This window comes from Corvus brachyrhynchos, unplaced genomic scaffold (genome assembly GCF_000691975.1).
Source record: "Corvus brachyrhynchos isolate BGI_N302 unplaced genomic scaffold, ASM69197v1 scaffold340, whole genome shotgun sequence".
NCBI lineage: Eukaryota > Metazoa > Chordata > Aves > Passeriformes > Corvidae > Corvus > Corvus brachyrhynchos.
Window position 1 is genome coordinate 979,625 of NW_008235987.1, and position 17,913 is coordinate 997,537.

Here is a 17,913-nt window from a genome sequence, read left to right on the forward strand (position 1 = left end):
AGGAATGCCCGTGGTGCATCCCTGCCTGGGGGCATTCAGGCTCTGAACTCTCATTTTCGGGTGGCACCTTGGTGGGAGGGTGTCCCCAAGGTGGGGCAGGGAATTGGGACCAGCTCTGGGGCTGGAACTGGACTTGATCCGGAGGATTCCCAGGAGAGAATGGAGGTTGTGCCTCTTCCAGGCTGGCTGGGATTGGTGTCGGGGTGAGGGCCCGGGCAGGGCGGGCTGTGGCTGTGGGGCCAAGCACACAAAGAGCCCTTCTTCTTCTCCCTGATCCGATTATTCCTTCCCCCATCTTAACTGAGGGCCTCAGAGCGAGGCAGGAAAAGCTCAGACAGCGCTGCCCGTGTTCAGCCCACCCTCTGGGCAGGTGGGCAGAGCCCCCCAGGGCTGAGGGACCCAGGTGTAACTCCGGGCATGTGGCCTCAGCAGGGCTGGCACAGCTCAGGGGGTGCTGGTGGCTTCCCTCTGGCTCACTCCTGGCTGCACATTTGGAATTCTGCTCTTCAGCCCTTCCTGCTCGTCCATGATGGGCTGGGCTGGTGCTGCTCTCCGTGGCCATCCCAGGAGTGGGACATCACCTGCCACCATCCCCCAGAGCTTGGGTCACCTCCCTGGTTGGTCTGAGGGCTGGGGCTGCCCCAAATAGCCACTTATAGTTGTTGTTATGGTTATTTTTGCCATATCTGATACTTTTCTGGTTGGGGCATTCACTTTCCTCTCCTGGGGAAGCATCTTGTGCTGAGGCACTGCAGAGCCCCCTCATTCTTGTCCCTCGTGGTGCTCAAACCCAGCTTGGTCCTCCTCAGTGAAGCTGCAGGACAGGGGAGGGTTCTGGGGCATCTTCTGGGGAGCTGGGAGGACTTTTTGCTCTCTCTTTGTGCTTATCAGCACAGAGCTGAGCATGGAGCTGTTCACTCCACTTCCCATCATCCCTGCTAATCCCAGCCATGTTCTCTTCCCTTTAGACAATCATGGAGCAGTTCAATCCCAGCCTCAGGAATTTCATTTCTATGGGGAAGACCTATGAAAAAGCCTTAGCAAGTAAGTGACACTGCGCTGTTGGCATGGTTGGTGCTGGAGTGCTGGGGGCTGCCAGGCTGCGGAGGGGGGAAAGCTGGGAAACCTTTGGTTTTTGTTGAAAATTTTCGGGTTTTTGTTGAAAAGTTCTTTGTTCCCGTGGGGAGGGAACGGGGAGGATGGTTCTTGGACCACGGTGGGATGTGCAAGGCCGTGGATATGGGAGGGATTCCAGGGAGAAAACGTTGGGAGGCAGCAGGGTAACGAAACACGTCTCCAAACAGTTCGTCTTTAAATGTTTGTTTAAAATACTGAGAACTGAGATTTTTAAAGAGGTGTTATTGAAATCTTTAAGTTGCCCGGAAGAACGAAGGAAAAAGCCTAAAAATCTTGATGGCAGCTCTTGATTGGGAATGCAGGATCCTATTGGGAGCCATTAGGGAGGTGTAGATTTAAGTGATCAAAAGGAAGCTAGGAATTGATTAAACCCCAAAATGGACTATTTTGACTTAAACTGGCTTTGTGCACTGCCTGGGCCCTCCTCAGCTGGGTTTTGAGGAGGTTTAAGCTTTGCTCGACCCAGAGCTGTGTTTTTCCAGGGAGGGCTCTGCTCCCTTCAGAGTTGCACGTGCCTCTTGGATTTTATTTTTTAATAATCCCAGTGAAAACGCCTGTGGGGGAGAGTCTCTCATCATCTTCAGCCAGTGGGGGGAAAACCACTTTGGTGTCTCATGCTCTTACGAGCCAGGGTTTGGGATCCGACCTTTGGGAAGGATCGCTGCTCCTGCTCCTGCCTGCAGCGCGTTTTCCTTCCCCCGAGCCAGGTGAGGCTCCCGGCTGTTTCCGTGAGGATTCTTTCAGCCCTCCCCCGTTCCCGGGTGCCGGCGCTGCCCTGGGCGCCGCGTCCTGCCAGCGCTGGGCACTGGTTTGAACTGGGATTTAATGGATCACCCAGCCGTGACGGGGAAGTGCCCGTCCACCCCAGCCCGCTGCACTCTGCTCCCCGGGGAAGGGGCACAGGGCACCCCCACAGGCAGCAGCCTTTCCCAGCAACTCCCAGGGGTGCCAGCCGAGTGGGGTTCATGATTTGGGGGTGCTTTCCCTGCTGGTTCCTGCAGGGAAGGGAGCAGAGGCAGGGTCTGATGGGGGAACGGGTCACCCTTGGGACTATATTTTTTATTTATTCTTCTGAAGTATTCTACTGATAACTTAGCTTTAATTACCTGGGAGGTGGATCTGTTTACCCCGTGCTGCCCTCTCCCCCCAGCCACGGCATTTGGGATTCCCAGTGTGATCACTGGGTTTGTGTTTTTCTCACATCTCTGCTGTGAAAACGCTTTGGAGCCAAGGATCTTCCTGTAATTTTTAACTTGGCTTGGGTCATCCTTTCCCCTCGGATCCCTGAGCTGGGGGGCAGCTGGAGGAAGTGCCGAACCCAGGAGCCAGAGCAGAGGCAGCGTTGGAAGGCTGGAGCTGGGGCTGTACAGCGTGTTCTGTGATTAGAGGAAACCCCCTGCTTATCTGATTAGAGTCAAGTGTGTAGCTGGAATGTCAACAAACAAGGCTGAACTATAATGAAAGTCTGTGATACTCAATTATTCCGCAGTGATTTCTCTGAGCAGCAGTAGCAGCCTGATGCTTGCACTGCAGTGAAAACCACCACAGTCCTGCATGTACCTTTTTTAATCCTAAATTACCCTGTAATCTCACTGCTCCAGCTTTCTTTGCTCACTTTTCCTCTGTTTGTTGTGTGGTCCTTCCCTGGGGGGTTAAGGCCCTTGAGGTAATACCTATTTTAGTGTCTAGCATCTCCTGAGTGCCCCAGAAGTTCTAACAGCCATTAAGGAGAATGTAACCTCCATTTCTTGGTGCTTTTTAGGCATGACATATGCAGCAAAAGGGTACTTTGATGCTCTGGTGAAGATGGGAGAGTTGGCCAGTGAAAGCCAAGGATCGAAAGAATTGGGTAAGTCCCCAGTTTGCTGCTAAATGGAGTTGCAGATTCCCAGCCCAGGAATGAAATGGATCTTTGGTGCTGCCGGGGAGAACAAGCTCAGTGTGGAGCTGCTCCTGCCTCGTCTCAGTGGTGGAAGTGTCTCTGTATTCACTGTTAATGCCGTTTGGAAAACCCCCTGGTACTCTCAGTGTCAGGGGTTTGGCTCGTGGCGTTTTTGGAGAGCAGCTTTTGGGGTGGTTTTGTCTTCCTTTGCAAAGGAGAAGCAGCAGATTTCGACCCGGCAGTGGGGCTGTGCTGCCCATCAGGGGCCTCTGGAGGGGAAAGGGAGAGGGAGGAATCTGGAGGGGGCAGGTTGGCTGCACTGGGCAAGGGCTGTGCTGGTGGAGGTCACCCCGTGTGTGGTGGGGCTGGGACTGTACCCTGCATGCACTGGAGCCTCCCTGTGCCACTGCCAGGGACTTGTGTTTGCTCAATCGATGGCAAACGTCACGAGCTGTGACGCTCGGTGCCTCCCTCCCCTTTCTCACACTTATTTCTCCAGTAAATCCTTTGGGAGCTGCTTTCCCAGTCTCCCTATTGCCCAGACATGGCTCCTGTGTTCTCCCATCTCGAGCCAGAGGTGACCCTCCCGGCTCCCCCCATGGTTCGAGGTGATTCTCCCGCTCCCCTTGGGATGCTGCACTTTGTTAAGGCTCTCACAGAGTGAGATGGGCTTTGCTCTCGTGTCTGTGCAGTCCCAGGTGAACCCTTCCTCCCCCTCCTCCTCCTCCTCCTCCTCCCTCCTGCAGCTCTGGCTCAGCGGCGATGGCAAAGTGCTCATTAAAGCGTCTCTCTGGGGCAGGCAATTAGCAGGGAGGTTGAGCTGGAATGACTCTAAAGGCTGAAGGAGTCGGGGAGCAGCCCCTGGGCTCTGGATTTGGTGTCAGACCCCGCTCCCCCCAGCCCTGCTGCTGCCTTGGAGTTGTGCTGGGAAAGCAGTTAAGTGTCTATGGAAACCGAGTCGTGGATTAAAGCTGCCTGGAGCAATCTGCTCCTGTTTAATAAATAAAACAAAGAGCCCTGTGTGCGCCGCGAGGGCTGTGCAGAGCCTGCGGGGAGCTGCTGCTGCCTCTCTGGGGCTGAGGGACACCCAGCTCTGCCCTCCAGGAAGGGAACTTTGGGGCAGCCCTATCAGGGGGCTGGAGCTTGGGGACCCCCCACCCTGCTGGCTCTCCAGAGCAGCTCCAGGTTTGCTTGCACTTCAAACCTGGATTTGGCAACTTCTGGCCCTGGTTGCTCGCCAAAGGACAAGGGTTTGATGTCCTTAGTGCCATCTCCCCATGTGTGGCTCGAGTATTTTGGGGTTTAAAATGTTTCCAGATCACTGCTCCTTCCCCTCTTGGTGTGGACACACCTCAGGCAGGCTCCTGGCGGCTCCAGCTGCTCCTCAGCCCCGTGCTCTGTTGATCCTGCTGATATTTGCTGTGGCAGCTGCTCTGAGCAGGAGAAAGTTGAGATAAAATTTCTGGCTGCAGCTCGGTGGAGCTGATAACAGCTGGGACACAGCCCCCTCCCAGCAGATGTGTAAACAGGGGCTGAGAAATGTTCTGCGTGGGGGCTGTGCTCGCCAGAGGTGCAGCTTTTCCTGGGAACACCTTTGCCTTATCGCTCCCTGGGCTGGAAATGCCGATAGTGCCGGCAAGGAGCTCTGGGTTATTTCATTCAAAACGGTTTGGGCTGGAAGGGACCTTAAAGCCCATCCAGTCCCACCCCTGCCATGGGCAGGGACACCTCCCACTGTCCCAGGGTGCTCCAAGCCCCATCCAGCTTGGCCTTGGACACTCCCAGGGATGGGGAATTCATTTTAGAACAGTAAACAGGAATTCTCTTAATTGCTGCTTCCATTAATGTTGTGCCCCCCAGCTCCCTCCTTGAGTGGGATTTCCTTCCATTGGTTTATAGGGAAAACTGCTTCAAGATGTCAGCCAGGACCATGGGATGCTCTGGTCAGGATTGCAGCTTGTGTTTCCAGCCTCCATGGACAAAAACCTGAGATCCTTGTTTTCCCTCCAACACCCTCTCTTTCCTAACCTGGGTGCTTTCCTGGTGCCTTTCTGGGGCAGGAGGTGTCCCAGCCCTCTGATGGTGCTGCCCGTTTGTCCCATGGAACACGGAGCCCTCTGGAGCACTGCTCTGGGCTCAGCTGCTGGCTGCCCATGGGGCTGCTTAGCACTGTGCATTTTTCCTGAATTCCCCATCAGATTTTAGGAACCGTGCGTAGACGGGATAATCCCGTGTGGGAACGGAGAAGTGGCGATAACCACGCGCTTGAGCAGTAATCGGCTCTGGGGGCTGAGTTTTTGGGTGCAAGTGTCTGGTGGGGCTGTCTGAACCCCACTGCTGAGGTTTGGGGTGTGCAGAGTCGGGGCTTTGGGGTGTTCTTAACCCCAGTGATGCTCTGAGCAGGTCCAGGGTGGAGCTGTCCTTGTCCCGGAGCAGCAGAGGAGTCGCTTTGCTCTGTGCAGCTCCCTGCTGGCCAGTCCAGGGGTGGGATTAGGTCTGTGCCCACAGGTCCTTGACAGAGGCTCCTTGGGCTGTTCTTCACCCCCTTGTTGGTTGTGGCAGTGGCTCTAGGGCAGATGAGCTGGTGTGAGGAGCGTGTGTCTGACCAGGGAAGGCTTGTCCCGGCTCAGTCCTGGAGTGGTTTGTAGCCCCTTCCAAGAAGCTCCAGCCTCATGCACGAGTCCTCAGGTGACTTTGGCCCTTGTCCAGCTCCTGCTTAGGTCCCTTGGATGCTGCTCAAAATGTCGTTTCTTTTGTCCTTGAAAACTAGGCCATGACAAAGTCAGAGAAAGGGGCTTTTTTCTCCTGGTGAGCAGAGCTGGAGACATTTCCCCCGGGACGCTGGGGCCGAGCAGCACCTGCAGGAAACACCTCCAGGGCCGGAGGTGGATTCTGCTCAGCAGTTGTTTCTGGAATGCCCCTTGGATGGGTGAAGCTGCTCTGGGTGACACACAGGCTGTGAAAGGGCAGCACAGGCAGCAATTACTCAGCCATTGTTGAGCTGAAAGGAGCCCCTGGCACATAATGGCTTTTTATTTCCACAATAAAATCAGAGGTGGCACCGTCATGGCTTGGATGGGAAGGGACTTTACAGCTCATCCAGTGCCACCACCTGCCATGGGCAGGGACACCTTCCACTATCCCAGGGTGCTCCAAGCCCTGTCCAGCCTGGCCTTGGACACTTCCAGGGATCCAGGGGCATCCCTGAGCTCAGGCTCTGCCCTGCAGCTCCAGGTCTGTCCCGGAGCTTTGTGCTGCACCGGATCCTCTGGGAACAGGGATTAATCTGTTAATTGGATTTGTGGTTGTTTTGGGTCGATGCTTCCTGCAGCAGCAGAGGTGCAGATATAGATCCCACAGGTGCCAAAGGTCAGCGTGGAGCTCCAAGTGGGATCGGGGACTGCTGGAGCTGGTGGTGGCTGAGTGTGGTTTGGGACCAGCGGAGCTGCTGGTGTCCACTGGGAAGCAGCCAGAGCAGTGCCCAGGATGACACAGAACTCCAGAAAATATTGTCCTGTGATTTGTGGCGGAGTGTCCCTGCAGTGAGGTCCCTCTGCTGTGCAGGTGAGCTCCTGGCTGGGAGCCGAGATCTTTTTGCTTGATCCTTTAAATTTGGGCTTAACAATGCACTTAACACCTTGTGGGTGACAGCTTTGTGCCAGTGGAAGAAAGGAAGCTGCAGGAATGGGCTTGCTAAGGGTGCAGAAATACAAGACAGTCCTCTCACAGCCTTCTGCTGCCTCGGGATGGGGCTTTTCCACTGCCTCCATCCCTCCCATGAGGAGCAGACGGCCAAGGCTTGTTCTCACCAACCTGTGTTTGGTACATGGTGGTGGAGGGTTGTAAATGAGCATCTGTGAGGACCATGTGGCCTGGCTGGGGCTCCCAACGTGTGGCAGATGTGTGTAACGGCTGGGTTTCACCTTCCCTGGTGATGGTGACAACTTCCAGGATTCCCACCTGCCGTGTGCCCCGGCACTGTGCCTGGGAAGGATCCTGCAGGGATGCTCCTTCCTTCTGGGGGAATGGAGGGGTCCCGTGTGTGTCCATGGGCTGGTTTCTGCCGTCCATCAGCAATGGGGGGAGCTTGGCAGGTTTGAGGAGCGGTTTTGGCGGGGTGTGTGGCCAGCTCCAGGTCCTGGAGGTGTTTGCTTCCCCTCTGGAGCCGCCGGTGTGCCGGAGGGATTGGATCACGTGGGGCCAGGTGGGCCGTGTGAGGGTGTGTTCTCTGCTAATTAACCCAGTGCCACCAGTATAGCTCCTGCCAGAGCAGCTGGGCACTGGGCACTCACTGGTGTGTGCATCCTGGTACAGATCCGGGACTGGCCCTCAGCCAGGGGGAGCGTGGGGGGCACGGAACATCCCGGTCTCTGATGTACCCCTGGTGAAAGTGTCAGTGGCAAGCCTGAGGGAGCCAGTTACTGGGAACTGGGAACCCAAGCCGGGGTGCCTTGGGAAGCTTCTGCTTTCCGCTTTACCTGGTCTCTTAATAAACAAATGCAAGACGCCTTAAGCTGTGCCAGGCGGGGCTGGAGCGGCGCTGAGCTAGAAGCGCTGACGAGTCGCTGATGAATTATCAGCACATCGCCCAGTCCTCTGGGGCTGGCAGGAGTGAAACCGTTGTGGAGAGGAAAGAGATGAGTCAGCGTGGAGAAGCTGATTGTTTCCCCACACTCGTCTCCTTCCCCTGCACGCGGATCTTCCCAGCACACGGATCTTCCCCGCTGTCACACGGAACGTCGGCACTCGCGGATCAGAGCCTCGGCCGGCTGAGGCGCGGGGCTGGAATTGCTTCTCCCTGGCACCTGGGAGCTGCTTGGGCTGGGTCTGTGAGCCCGGGTCACGATGTGCTGGTGTGAGGGGAAGAGCCAAAAACACTGCAGAAGCTTTCAGTGGAATAGTTTAGGTTGGAAAAGCCCTCGAGATCACTGAGCCCAGCCGCTGACCGAGTCCACCATTAACCGTGTCCCCGAGTGCCACCTCTCCCTACACTTGGTTTTGCCTTAAATCTGGCTGCATCCGATCTTCAGCACCGAGGTGTTGTGTGAGCAGGGTTATTGCTGGCTGGTTTTCAGGGGATGTGCCCAAGCCCTGACCCTGGGACTTGAGGCAGCCACGGTGCTTCTGGTGGGTGATGGTGTGGCTGGTGGGAGATGGTCCCCTGGCCACTGGCCACCATCTCCTGCTGCCCTTGCAGGACAGCCTGGGTTGCTCCAGCCCTGCACCAGCATCAGCATGTTCTGTCTCTGAGCAATCTGGCTCCTTGATTAATGCATAGTTGGTATTTTTATTTAAAATGGCCCGTATCCTGTTTTAGAAGGGGGTCAAAAAACAGCCTTGAGTCTCAGGCAGCTCCAAAGCAAACCCCCCCTAAGAGCTGGGTTCCCACTGCTACACCTTCTGGAGGGGCAGCTGGCTCCCGTGGTGCCAGCAGGGATGGGAGGGATGTGGAACAACCTGTTTGCCTGTTGTGGGCTGGGTGTGGAAGGGAAGGGCCCACAATAGCTCCTATAGTTCTGCTCCCAGAACGATACTGTGAGTCAGCCGCAAACAGCAGCTCCTCCTCCCCGCGTGCTCGGCAGCCTGCGGGGAGGGGAGAAACCCCGGCTCTGCCTCCTGCCCTTCCCCGGCTCTCTTAGTACCTCTGGGTGTGGGTGAGATGCTTCACCCGGGGGTTCTTCACCTGCAGGATGTGTGTTTTGGCAGCTCGGTGCAGCTCACGGGGTGACCTGAGCTGCTGTCCCGCTGCGCAGTTGAGGTGTCCAACTCGCAAATCCCTCTGGCAGCCGCTGCGGAACGCCCGTGGCGTGGGCGGCCGTGCTGCTGCCAGGGCGTGTGCCCTGTGCCGCTGAGCTCCGTGCCCTGCTCCCCCCAGCATTTCACGGTGGTACCCCTGGCACAGTGCCACGGATTCTTTTCCCAGCCAGGTTTTGGGATATTGAGCCTTTCCAGCTGCCGTGGTATCCCTTAGTCACAGTTTAGCTTCATCCCTGCAGCTCTGGGTTGGCTTTGGGGTGAGGTGTCTGTCGGAGTCTCACATGGTCTGTAGGTTTTTGTGAAGCAGCTCACGGCGTGCGGCTGTCGGGGTGTCAGAGGTGCTCTGTGGGAATTCACACCGTGCTGCTGCTGGTTTTAGGGGATTTAGTTCAAATCCTGCCACCCAGCTGGGCTTCCAGTGCTGGCAGAGGCTGGGGAGAGGCTCCAGAGGAAGCTCATGAGGCTCCAGGCGGGCGTCCAGCTGCCTTCCTGCACCGTCCCTGCTGCTCCGGGGGCTCACCTTGGGCTCGTGGTGCTGGGCTGAGCACAGGGGGGACAGCAGTGTCCCCTCTCCAGGCTGGCACACAGTGAGGCTGTGCTGTGGGAAAGGCTCAGTGCGCTGCTGGCTTTGATGTGGGGCTGGAACGCCCCGATGGGAGCCAAGGGGGTGGTGGTGGAGGAGAAATAGAACCCAAAGATTGATATCGGTGCTGAGAGACGCACCATGAGCCGCCCCGGCTGCTGGGAATGGGCCAGTTCCCTGGGAGAGGAATGTGGGAGGGGGGCAGAGCCCTCTTGTCCCAGCGCAGGGGTACCCAGGGCTGGGTTTGGGGATATGGATGTTATTTCTGGGTGCCCCAGTCCCTGCGCTCTCGGGTGGGTCAGGAGCTCAGTGACGGTGACCAGAGCTCCCAGCCAGCCCCATGCCAGCACTCCAGGGATTCCCACTCCAGCCAAACGGGAAGGGAGAGGGACAGGGGGGTGGTGCAAGCTTTGGGAATAATGAGAGAGCCACCCTTGCATTGATAGCCCTGACAAAGCCAGCTCGGTGTGACGTCAGGGCCTCCTTACAGTGGGAATTCAGGCACTTCCCACCATTGAGCTGTCACAGCCCAAGCCAGAGCGATTTCCTGGCACTCCTGTGGTGGTGACCCCTTGCCTGGACCTCTCTGCTCTCGTGTGACGCTGCAGACGTGTGTGGTGGCTGGGTGTGAGTGTTCCCCTTGGCTCAGCACCTGGAGAACCGGCTGGAAAAGTCGCGGCCAGCTCGGTGGAAATTTCGGCACGCGGTTTCCTTGTGGGGAAGGAGCAGAGCTGTTGGCTCTGCCATCTGGTCACCTCTCTCTTTGTGGGGGTGCCCTGGGCATCGCTGTTCTCTCAGGGGGCACAGAGGGATGGTGGCCCTGCCAGCAGCCGGTGCCACAGCCGGTTCTGTCACTGCGGCAGAGGGGCCGGTGCCTGCCAAGGGATCGGATTTTAATGTTTGCAGAAGGGCTTGAGACATGGTGTATGGTGCAAAGTACGAATTGCTCCAGCCAGGAGAGCAAAGAAATGTTGAGGCAGGTTGTTCCTGGTCAGCTGGGGGTGTTGACCCTCGGGTGGCTCATGGTCCACGTGCCCAGGCATGTGGGGGGACATGGGGGGCCAGGCTGGAGCTGGGGCTGGCAACAACTGTGCTGGGTGAGGGTCCCACTTGTTCCCTTGCTCCAGTGAGATGCCGGCTTTCATTTGCAAACAGCTCCACAGAGGTTGGGAGCCTCTTGGGAAGCTGCAACCTGCCATGCTGGAAGGGAAAGCTTCCAAACTCAGCCCTGAAAAGAGCTGACACAGCTGGGCTGTCCCCAAGGCGCGCTCTGATCCAGGACAGGGCTCTTAGTGCTGGCTCCATTCCTAAAAGATGCTCCCGTGTGTGTGTCTGGCTCCAGCCATGCTGGGGCTTCTGCTGAGCCAGGACACGGCCCTTCCTCCAGAACAGCACTGGGTGTGGGGCTGGAGTCCTGCACTGGAAAAGAAAAATTGAAGGAAGTGGCAGAACAGAGCTGGGGTTCCTTGGCTGCAGTGGGGATCCCTCGGCCCACGACAGTGGCAGCCCTGGCTCAGCCCCTGGGGCCAAACAAACCCTGGTGGTTTTGAGGCAAGCAGCACCCCAGGGCTCAGCCCCGTGTCCTGTGACCTGCACCGAGTGCCAGGGCTGTGTCTGTCCCTGTGCTGTGCCTGGGGAACAAGGGCTGCCCCTGGTGCTGGGGTCCTGCTGCTGCTCGTCCTTGCTCCCCTTCCTGCTGCACAGGGTTTCCCTGTTTGTCCAAGTGTCTCAGGTGAGCATTGTCTCACTGCAGCTCCCCAAAGGTGGGCGTGGGGGGTACTCCAGGAGCCCCCTGGGTCTGGCTGGGGACCCCTCCTTGCCAGCAGGGTGCTGCCTGCCCCAGCCCCGGGGCCTCAAACCCCTCCTGTGTCTTGCCTCTGCAGGGGACGTGCTCTTCCAGATGGCAGAGGTGCACAGGCAGATCCAGAACCAGCTGGAGGAGATGGTGAGTGCCCAGCCTGGTGTGCTGGGGTCTCTGTTGGTGCAAGTGCTTTTCCATGCCATGTCCAGATGACACCAGCCCCTCTGACATGGATTTGCTGAGCTCCGAAGGGTCTGCATTGCTTGGGCATCCTCTTCTGCCCTGCTGGGCCCTCTCTGAGTCTGTCCCTTGCTGCTCTCAGCCTGTGCAGCCCCGCTCCAGTGCCATCCCTGGTGCCATCTGCTGCTCCCCAGGCAGGCTCTGCCAGCCCTCCACAAGCACCGTGTGTTTCTTTCTCTCTGCAGCTCAAGTCCTTCCACAACGAGCTCCTGACGCAGCTGGAGCAGAAGGTGGAGCTGGACTCCCGGTACCTGAGTGTGAGTTATGTGTGTGTGAGTCTGGCACAACCCTGGGCTTGGGCATCCTTGGGTGTCCCCCATCACCTGCTCCCTGCTCGGGGACGTTGTGTCCTGCCACGGCTCCTGCCCCTGGTTACAGACTGTCACACGTCACCACGCACAGGACAGCGTTGTTCCCTGTTTGCTCTCTGGGCCTTGGGGATCCCCCTTTTCCAGGGGCTCTGCTTGTTTCTGTCACCCCTTGGCAGCAGGAGCTGTGGCCAAAGCTCAGAACTTTCTCCTGTCGCATCCAGGCTGCGCTGAAGAAATACCAGACAGAGCAGAGGAGCAAGGGGGACTCCCTCGACAAGTGCCAGGCAGAGCTGAAGAAACTTCGCAAGAAGAGCCAGGGCAGCAAGAACCCGCAGAAGTACTCGGACAAGGAGCTGCAGGTAGGAGCCCGGGCTGGGGGCACGAGCAGCGGGTGGGGGGACACGGGTGGGTGTTCGGTGCTGCCCGTGGGGTGGCTGGGCTGTGGCAAACACCTGGGGAAGGATTTGCTGCTCTCTTTAGAGGAAGGGGCGCGGCAGCTTTAGGGGTGCCGCTGGGCTGGGGGGGTGTGGATGGCAGGGGGTGGCAGCCAGCGGTGGGAACGGGCTGTTCCCGTGGCCACGCTGCAGAGTGCGGCTGGAGCTGCCCTCTCTGACCCTGCTCCATCCACCGCTCCCGCTGCTTTTCCCCTTTGCCTTCATGAATGACCCCAACGGATCATTAATTCCTGCCGTGCCTCATCTACCGTCCCCGGGAGGCTGTTTTCTTGTGTGTTTTCCGTGCCTGTGCCCCTTCCCCCGCCCGCGGGGGCGGCGCTGGGGGCGGCTGCGGTGAATCAGCGCGGTGTGATGCGTGTGGGCACCGTGCTCGGGGGCCGGGGTCCCTCCGGGGGCTGCGCTGAGGGGTGGGCACGGCGGGGAGTCAGAGCTCCCCACAAAGGGAGAGGCGGGGTGGGGTCTCACTGAGGAGCATCCAGGGCACGTCCTGGCAGTGCGAGGGGCTGTGGCACTCGGGTCCCCAGCGGATCCCACTCGGGTCCCCGGCAGATCCCACTCGGGTCCCCGATGGATCCGCAGCAGGAGTTTGTGTCCTCTGCACTTTGCAGACTTCACTTTGAGCTTTGCCCCGAGCATGGCTGATCCAGGCAGACTTGCAGGGGTAATTGATGCACCAACATGCCCTGGCTGACAGTCGAGTGCTGCTGCCACGGAACAATGGAGGCACAAGTGGTGCTTGGAAAGGGGAAGATGAATTCGTCTTGTCTCCAGGGCAGAGGGGTGTGTGTTGTTTCTTCACACGTCAGAGATCTGTGTCTGCTGAAGGAGATCTGCACACTGGTGGCACTTTGCTCGTGGGGGTCAATTTAATGGCATTTAGTGGCATTTAGTCTCCAGCAGAGAGTTACAGTGAGGTTTGTGCTGGGGAAGTGACATCCTTAATTGCACTGAAGTTTGGGAAATGGTGCTGTGGGTCAGAACAAGCACTGAAGGAGAAGAATGCAGCCGCTGTCATCCGCCATGGTTTGGCCTGTGGGTTCTGTGTGGAGCCAGGGCTCTGGGAGGTGCCGGGGCGGCACAGCCGGAGCGGGGCTGGGAGGTGCCAGAGCAGGGCTGGAAGGTGCCAGCACACACTCCTCTGTGTCCAGCCTGCTGTGGGGGGGGCTCTGCTGTGTTCTCCAGGGCTGAGCAGCTGAAACCACTTCTGAGCATGGCATCTCCACAAGTCCCAGCTTTGAAATTCCAGCTGAGCGAGAAAAGCCCTGTCAGGCCCCGAGCCCGGCGTGGGGGGACACGGGGATCAAACCTCTCTTCCCCCCACCTGCAAGAGCTGCTGACAGGGACAACAGAAGGGAATTGCTGCCAGAGCCAGCCCTGTCCTGCCGAACCCTGGGGCAGGGATCCCCATCCCACACCCTGAGCCGGAGGAGGAGGGAATCCGTGGGGCAGCCCTGTTAGCACAGCTCTCCGGGCAGGGAAACGGGATCAGACGCTCATTCCCTTTAATCTTTCAGCAGTAAGTATTTAGGAAGTGCTTATCTCTGAAAAAGCCTTATGATGGCTTTTGAGCTTACAGAGCTATGAGCCCCTTCCAAGTCAGAATATGCCGTGACTCCGTGGCTGCTCTGCTGCGCTCGGCGGGGGTTTGCCGTGCCTTAGATCTAAATACAAAGTTAAAATTGCTGAATGCAGCCGGGAGGGAAATTCCCCTCTCTTCTCTGCTGACTGCAGAGCTGGTGTTTCCTCTGCAGAAAAAGAGTGTTTGGGGCCACCCCCGACGCTGCTGTTACTTCTGCCTGGGCACTGGAGAGTGGGGGGATTGCAGCAACTGGGGTCCAGCCTGGAAGTGTGTGGGTGTTGGTGCTGGCCTGAGGAGAGAGCCTTGTTTGGGGCTTTGAGGAGCTGAAACCAGGTTTGAGTGGATCAGGAGCATCTACAGAGCTTTGTGGGGCTTTGCTTTTCTCAGCCTGGTTAAAGCAGAGCAGCCTGGTTTGCTGAGCTGGCCCAAAGCCACCCCTGTGGCCACTTGCCAAACCCCTGGTGGTCTCCTCAGAGATGCTCCAGCACCTGGGGATGGTTTTGGGATGCTGACGGCTGCACCAGGCTGGTGCCTGGGGACCACAGACCCATCAGCCAGGGCTGGCTGGAGTCTCCTAATGGGCTGTGGCTGGTTCCTTCTCTCCCTGTGGGAGAAGCTGCTTTTGGTGGAAGTGTCACCTCCTCCAAGGCAGCAATAACATCTTGCTCTTCTGAAGGCTCATCCCTGTGAAGCTGCTGGAGCAGCCGCCAGCCAGGAGTCTGATGCTCTGTCATCATCTTCCTTCATATTTAATGCTCCGGGAAGCAGAGCTGCTCCGTTCTGCCTCTTCACCACTTGTGGAGTGACCACATCTTGTCATCACCTGCCAGTGAGATGGGTGGGTGAGACGCGTGGTGGAAGCAGCAGGACTGTCCTGCAGGGACCTCCAGGTTTATGTAACATTTGTCAAAGTGAGAGCGGGTTTGGGGCCATCCAGGCTCTGGTTTTGGCAGAGGACAGCCCTTGTCTGGGCAAGGGCACCAGCGTGGCTGTGTCTCCACACTCTGCTAGATCAATCAGAGAGCCCAGGGCAGCAGCCCAAACATCTCACCTGTTTCACTCAGATGTTCCCCCTTTATAGAGCAGAAATAAATACTGGAGCTCAGCAGGGGCTGCACACAGCAGTGGCTGGGGAGCAGCAGCTCTGCAGCAGGGGGTTGAGGAGGTGTGATGCTCACAGACTCTTGCAGGAGGCTTCTCCTGAGCTGCATCAGCCCCTCGTTGCATGGAAAGAGCTGGTCCAGGCGCGTCTGCAAGTCCCACATCACCTGGCCACTGTCTCGTGCTGGTTTTATGGAGTTTCCCAGACGAGGATGAGTGTTGCAGCATTAAGTGGCTGAGGAATTAAAACACCTCGTGGTTTGCAGCCCAGACGACTCACGTAGCTCTAAACCATCAGCTCCAAGTGCCATCAGTGATTTCCCAGCTCCCAAGCCCTGTCTGTCCTGGTCAGGAGCAATGCTGTGGTTGGGGGTTGTTGCTGCTGAATGTCACAATAAGCCAGGCTTTTATTCCTTATGGATCAGTCCCGAGCTGCTGTTCCACATGAGGAGTGAGGGTTGAGAGCCGCCTGCCTCACGTGGCTCATCTTCCTTGTGGAGTGACTGAGATGGGGCTTGACCTGTTTTGAAAACCGGGAGAACAAACCAATTCCATTCACTTCACATCTCTGATGAAGAAGAATGAAAACAATATTAAGATTAAACAATCACCAAGGAAGCTCAAGTGCTGTAATTTCATTAAAGGCTGGTTGTGATCAGGCCATGAAATCAAGGTCATGATGGGTTTGAGACCTGGATTGAATCAGCAGCTCAGCAATGAAGTTATGTTGGTTCAAAGTATTTATCAAATCATATTAGCACTGTGAGCAATTGGATTTCTGCATCGTGCTGAGATGAAACTGGCTGTAATTCAGCAGTGCTGGGGCTGGGTGTTTGCCCTGAGAGGCTGTGCCTGGCCCAGGTGCCAGTGGGTGACCCTGGGTGGGCAGTGGGGGCTGAGCTCAGCCTCTGCCCACACCTACCCCTGCTCCCATGGGAACGTTTTAAGCATTAAGTACCACCGTGCCAAATAACCTGGGGGGTTTTATAAACTTTTGTCATTGAAACCTCATTGGGATATTCCCATCAGGAGAAATAATTTTAGGTGTAGGTCAGGAAGCTCCAAATGACGTGGAGTTTGCACAAACCGGGTTACGAGGTTTATGTGAAAGTCAAACAGGGAAGGACTCAAAGCTCAGCAGCTCCAGGTCACTCTCTCCAGGTTTGGGGACATGTGCTCAACCCAGCAATAGAAGAAAAGCCCCTTCCAGTATCTAAAGGGGCTCCAAGAGAGCTGGAGATGGACTTTGGACAAGGCCTGGAGTGACAGGACAGGGTGGAATGTCTTCCCACTGCCAGAGGGCAGGGTTAGATGGGATATTTGGGAGAAGTTATTCTCTGTGAGGAGGGTGAGGCCCTGGCACAGGGTGCCCAGAGATGCTGTGGCTGCCCCATCCCTGGAAGCGTTCCCTGGAAGTGCCTGTGCAGCTCAGGGCTGTGTCATGAGCGTTTGGGTACCAAACCTGTGCACTGAGCTGCTGATCCGGGCTGTTCCCGTATTGAGGGAATGTTTTAGGCAGGAGAAGGTGAAGCGCCTGCAGAGCTGGCTGGAGCCAGTCCCCGCTGCTTTGCTCTCTGAATTTTATGTAACATCACATGTGAGCGTGGCTGGGGCCGGGCAGGAGCAGGGCAGGGCTGTGGCTGCTGCAGATGTGACCATAACGAGGGGAGACAGACCTTCCTGGGGGAGGAAGGCAGCTCTGCATCCCTGGAGTGCCCTGGCTCTTGGGGTTGGCTCCCCAGGATCCGCTCTGAGTTTGCCATCACCTTGGATAACCATCAGCAGCCGTGTCCCAGCATCCCCACGGAGCTCTGGCTGCAGCCAAGCGGGGGAGGCTGGTGGGCAGCACATCAGGGGCCAGGGCCGTCCCTTCTCCAGGCTGGGGATGCTGGTGCTGTCCCGGGCAGGGGCGGTTTTCCCCTCCCTGGGAAAGGTGCAGGGCTCTGCTGTGCCTGTGTGGTCCCGGGGGGCTCCTGTGGCTTTGCAGGGTCCGTGTCCCTGCAGAAGGCAGGGAAATGTGTTTGGGCTCCCGTGGTGACCAGTGCTGGCCATTCCTTGCTGTGGGACTGGTGCTTTATTTGCTGTATTACAGGAGAGTTTGGGTGAGGGCTCATCCCGAGCTCTGCTCTCCTTCCCGGCTGTGGAAGAGCCTCTGATACCCCCGGGCTCAGATCCAGCATTGCTGTGCCTGGCTGGACACACCAACCTCCCTCCCTCCCTCCCTCCCTCTGTGACACACTTGGGTCGTGTGTGGGGGCTGCAGGAGCCAGGAGGGGACAGAGCCTCCCCCGAGGCTGCTCCAGGGCCTGCCAGCTGCCTCGCAAGGAGCAGTTTCTGGGAATGAGGAAAAGCTGTCAGGGCTGAGGATCCCTGGCTGCTTGTTCGGCTCATTTTGCCTCTGTGCTGTGGTGGGGTTTCAGCAGCTTTGCCTTGAGTCTGTTCCCCGGCTCAGACGCTCTTTCCCCTGCTGATCAGCCTAACTTTTATTTTATCCCATTACTTTCTAGCTTTTCTCCCTCGTGGTTCCCTAAACAAATCCTCCCTTCTCTCCGTGTTTACCCCTTCCAGGTATTTCAGCCTGCTGCATCGATCCAGCACAGTCCTCTCTCTTCCCTGACCTTTCCTTTGTCTTTTCCCCCTGCTCTGTGCCGCTGGTCCTGGCCAATCCGTCCTTGGGATGAGAGCTGGAGCTGGCGTGGTGGCACAGCCCCTGCCTGCTCTGCATCCCTCCTGCTGCTGGGTAGAAGGTGCCTGCCACCTGCTCCCCTTGGCTTTCTGGTCCCAAAACTCACGGCTGTGGTGTGCTGGTGACCCCAAGGCAGCTCCTCTTGTCTCTGGGGCTGATCCTTTGCTGGGGCTGGTCCTTTGCTCGGGCGGGTCAGTGCCAAGCACACTAAGAAGGATCTGTAGTGATGATGTCTATGGCAGAGCTCAGCGTTGCCCTTGGCTCGTGTTCCCTGTGTTTGCACGTCCCTGGCTGGGAGGGAAGGTCTGAACTGATTTCCCAGCGAGGCTGTGCTTATCAAAGGCGCGGCTGGAGCTCGGTGCTGCTGCACCTGTGCTGACA

The 17,913-nt window shown here is 57.5% G+C and overlaps 1 protein-coding gene across 7 annotated transcripts in view; it reads left to right on the forward strand.

The window, feature by feature from the left end:
• Positions 1-935: 935 nt before the first annotated feature.
• The window catches only part of BAIAP2 (BAI1 associated protein 2), a 30,603-nt gene continuing 13,625 nt past the window's right edge, over positions 936-17,913 (forward strand). For all 7 annotated transcript variants that reach the window (XM_017730277.1, XM_017730270.1, XM_017730292.1 and 4 more), the window contains exons 1-5: positions 936-1,044; positions 2,900-2,986; positions 11,243-11,304; positions 11,586-11,657; positions 11,933-12,070. In XM_017730277.1, coding sequence (XP_017585766.1) covers positions 975-1,044; positions 2,900-2,986; positions 11,243-11,304; positions 11,586-11,657; positions 11,933-12,070 — 429 coding nt within the window. In that variant the 5' untranslated portion in view covers positions 936-974. The remainder of the gene's footprint in view (positions 1,045-2,899; positions 2,987-11,242; positions 11,305-11,585; positions 11,658-11,932; positions 12,071-17,913) is intronic.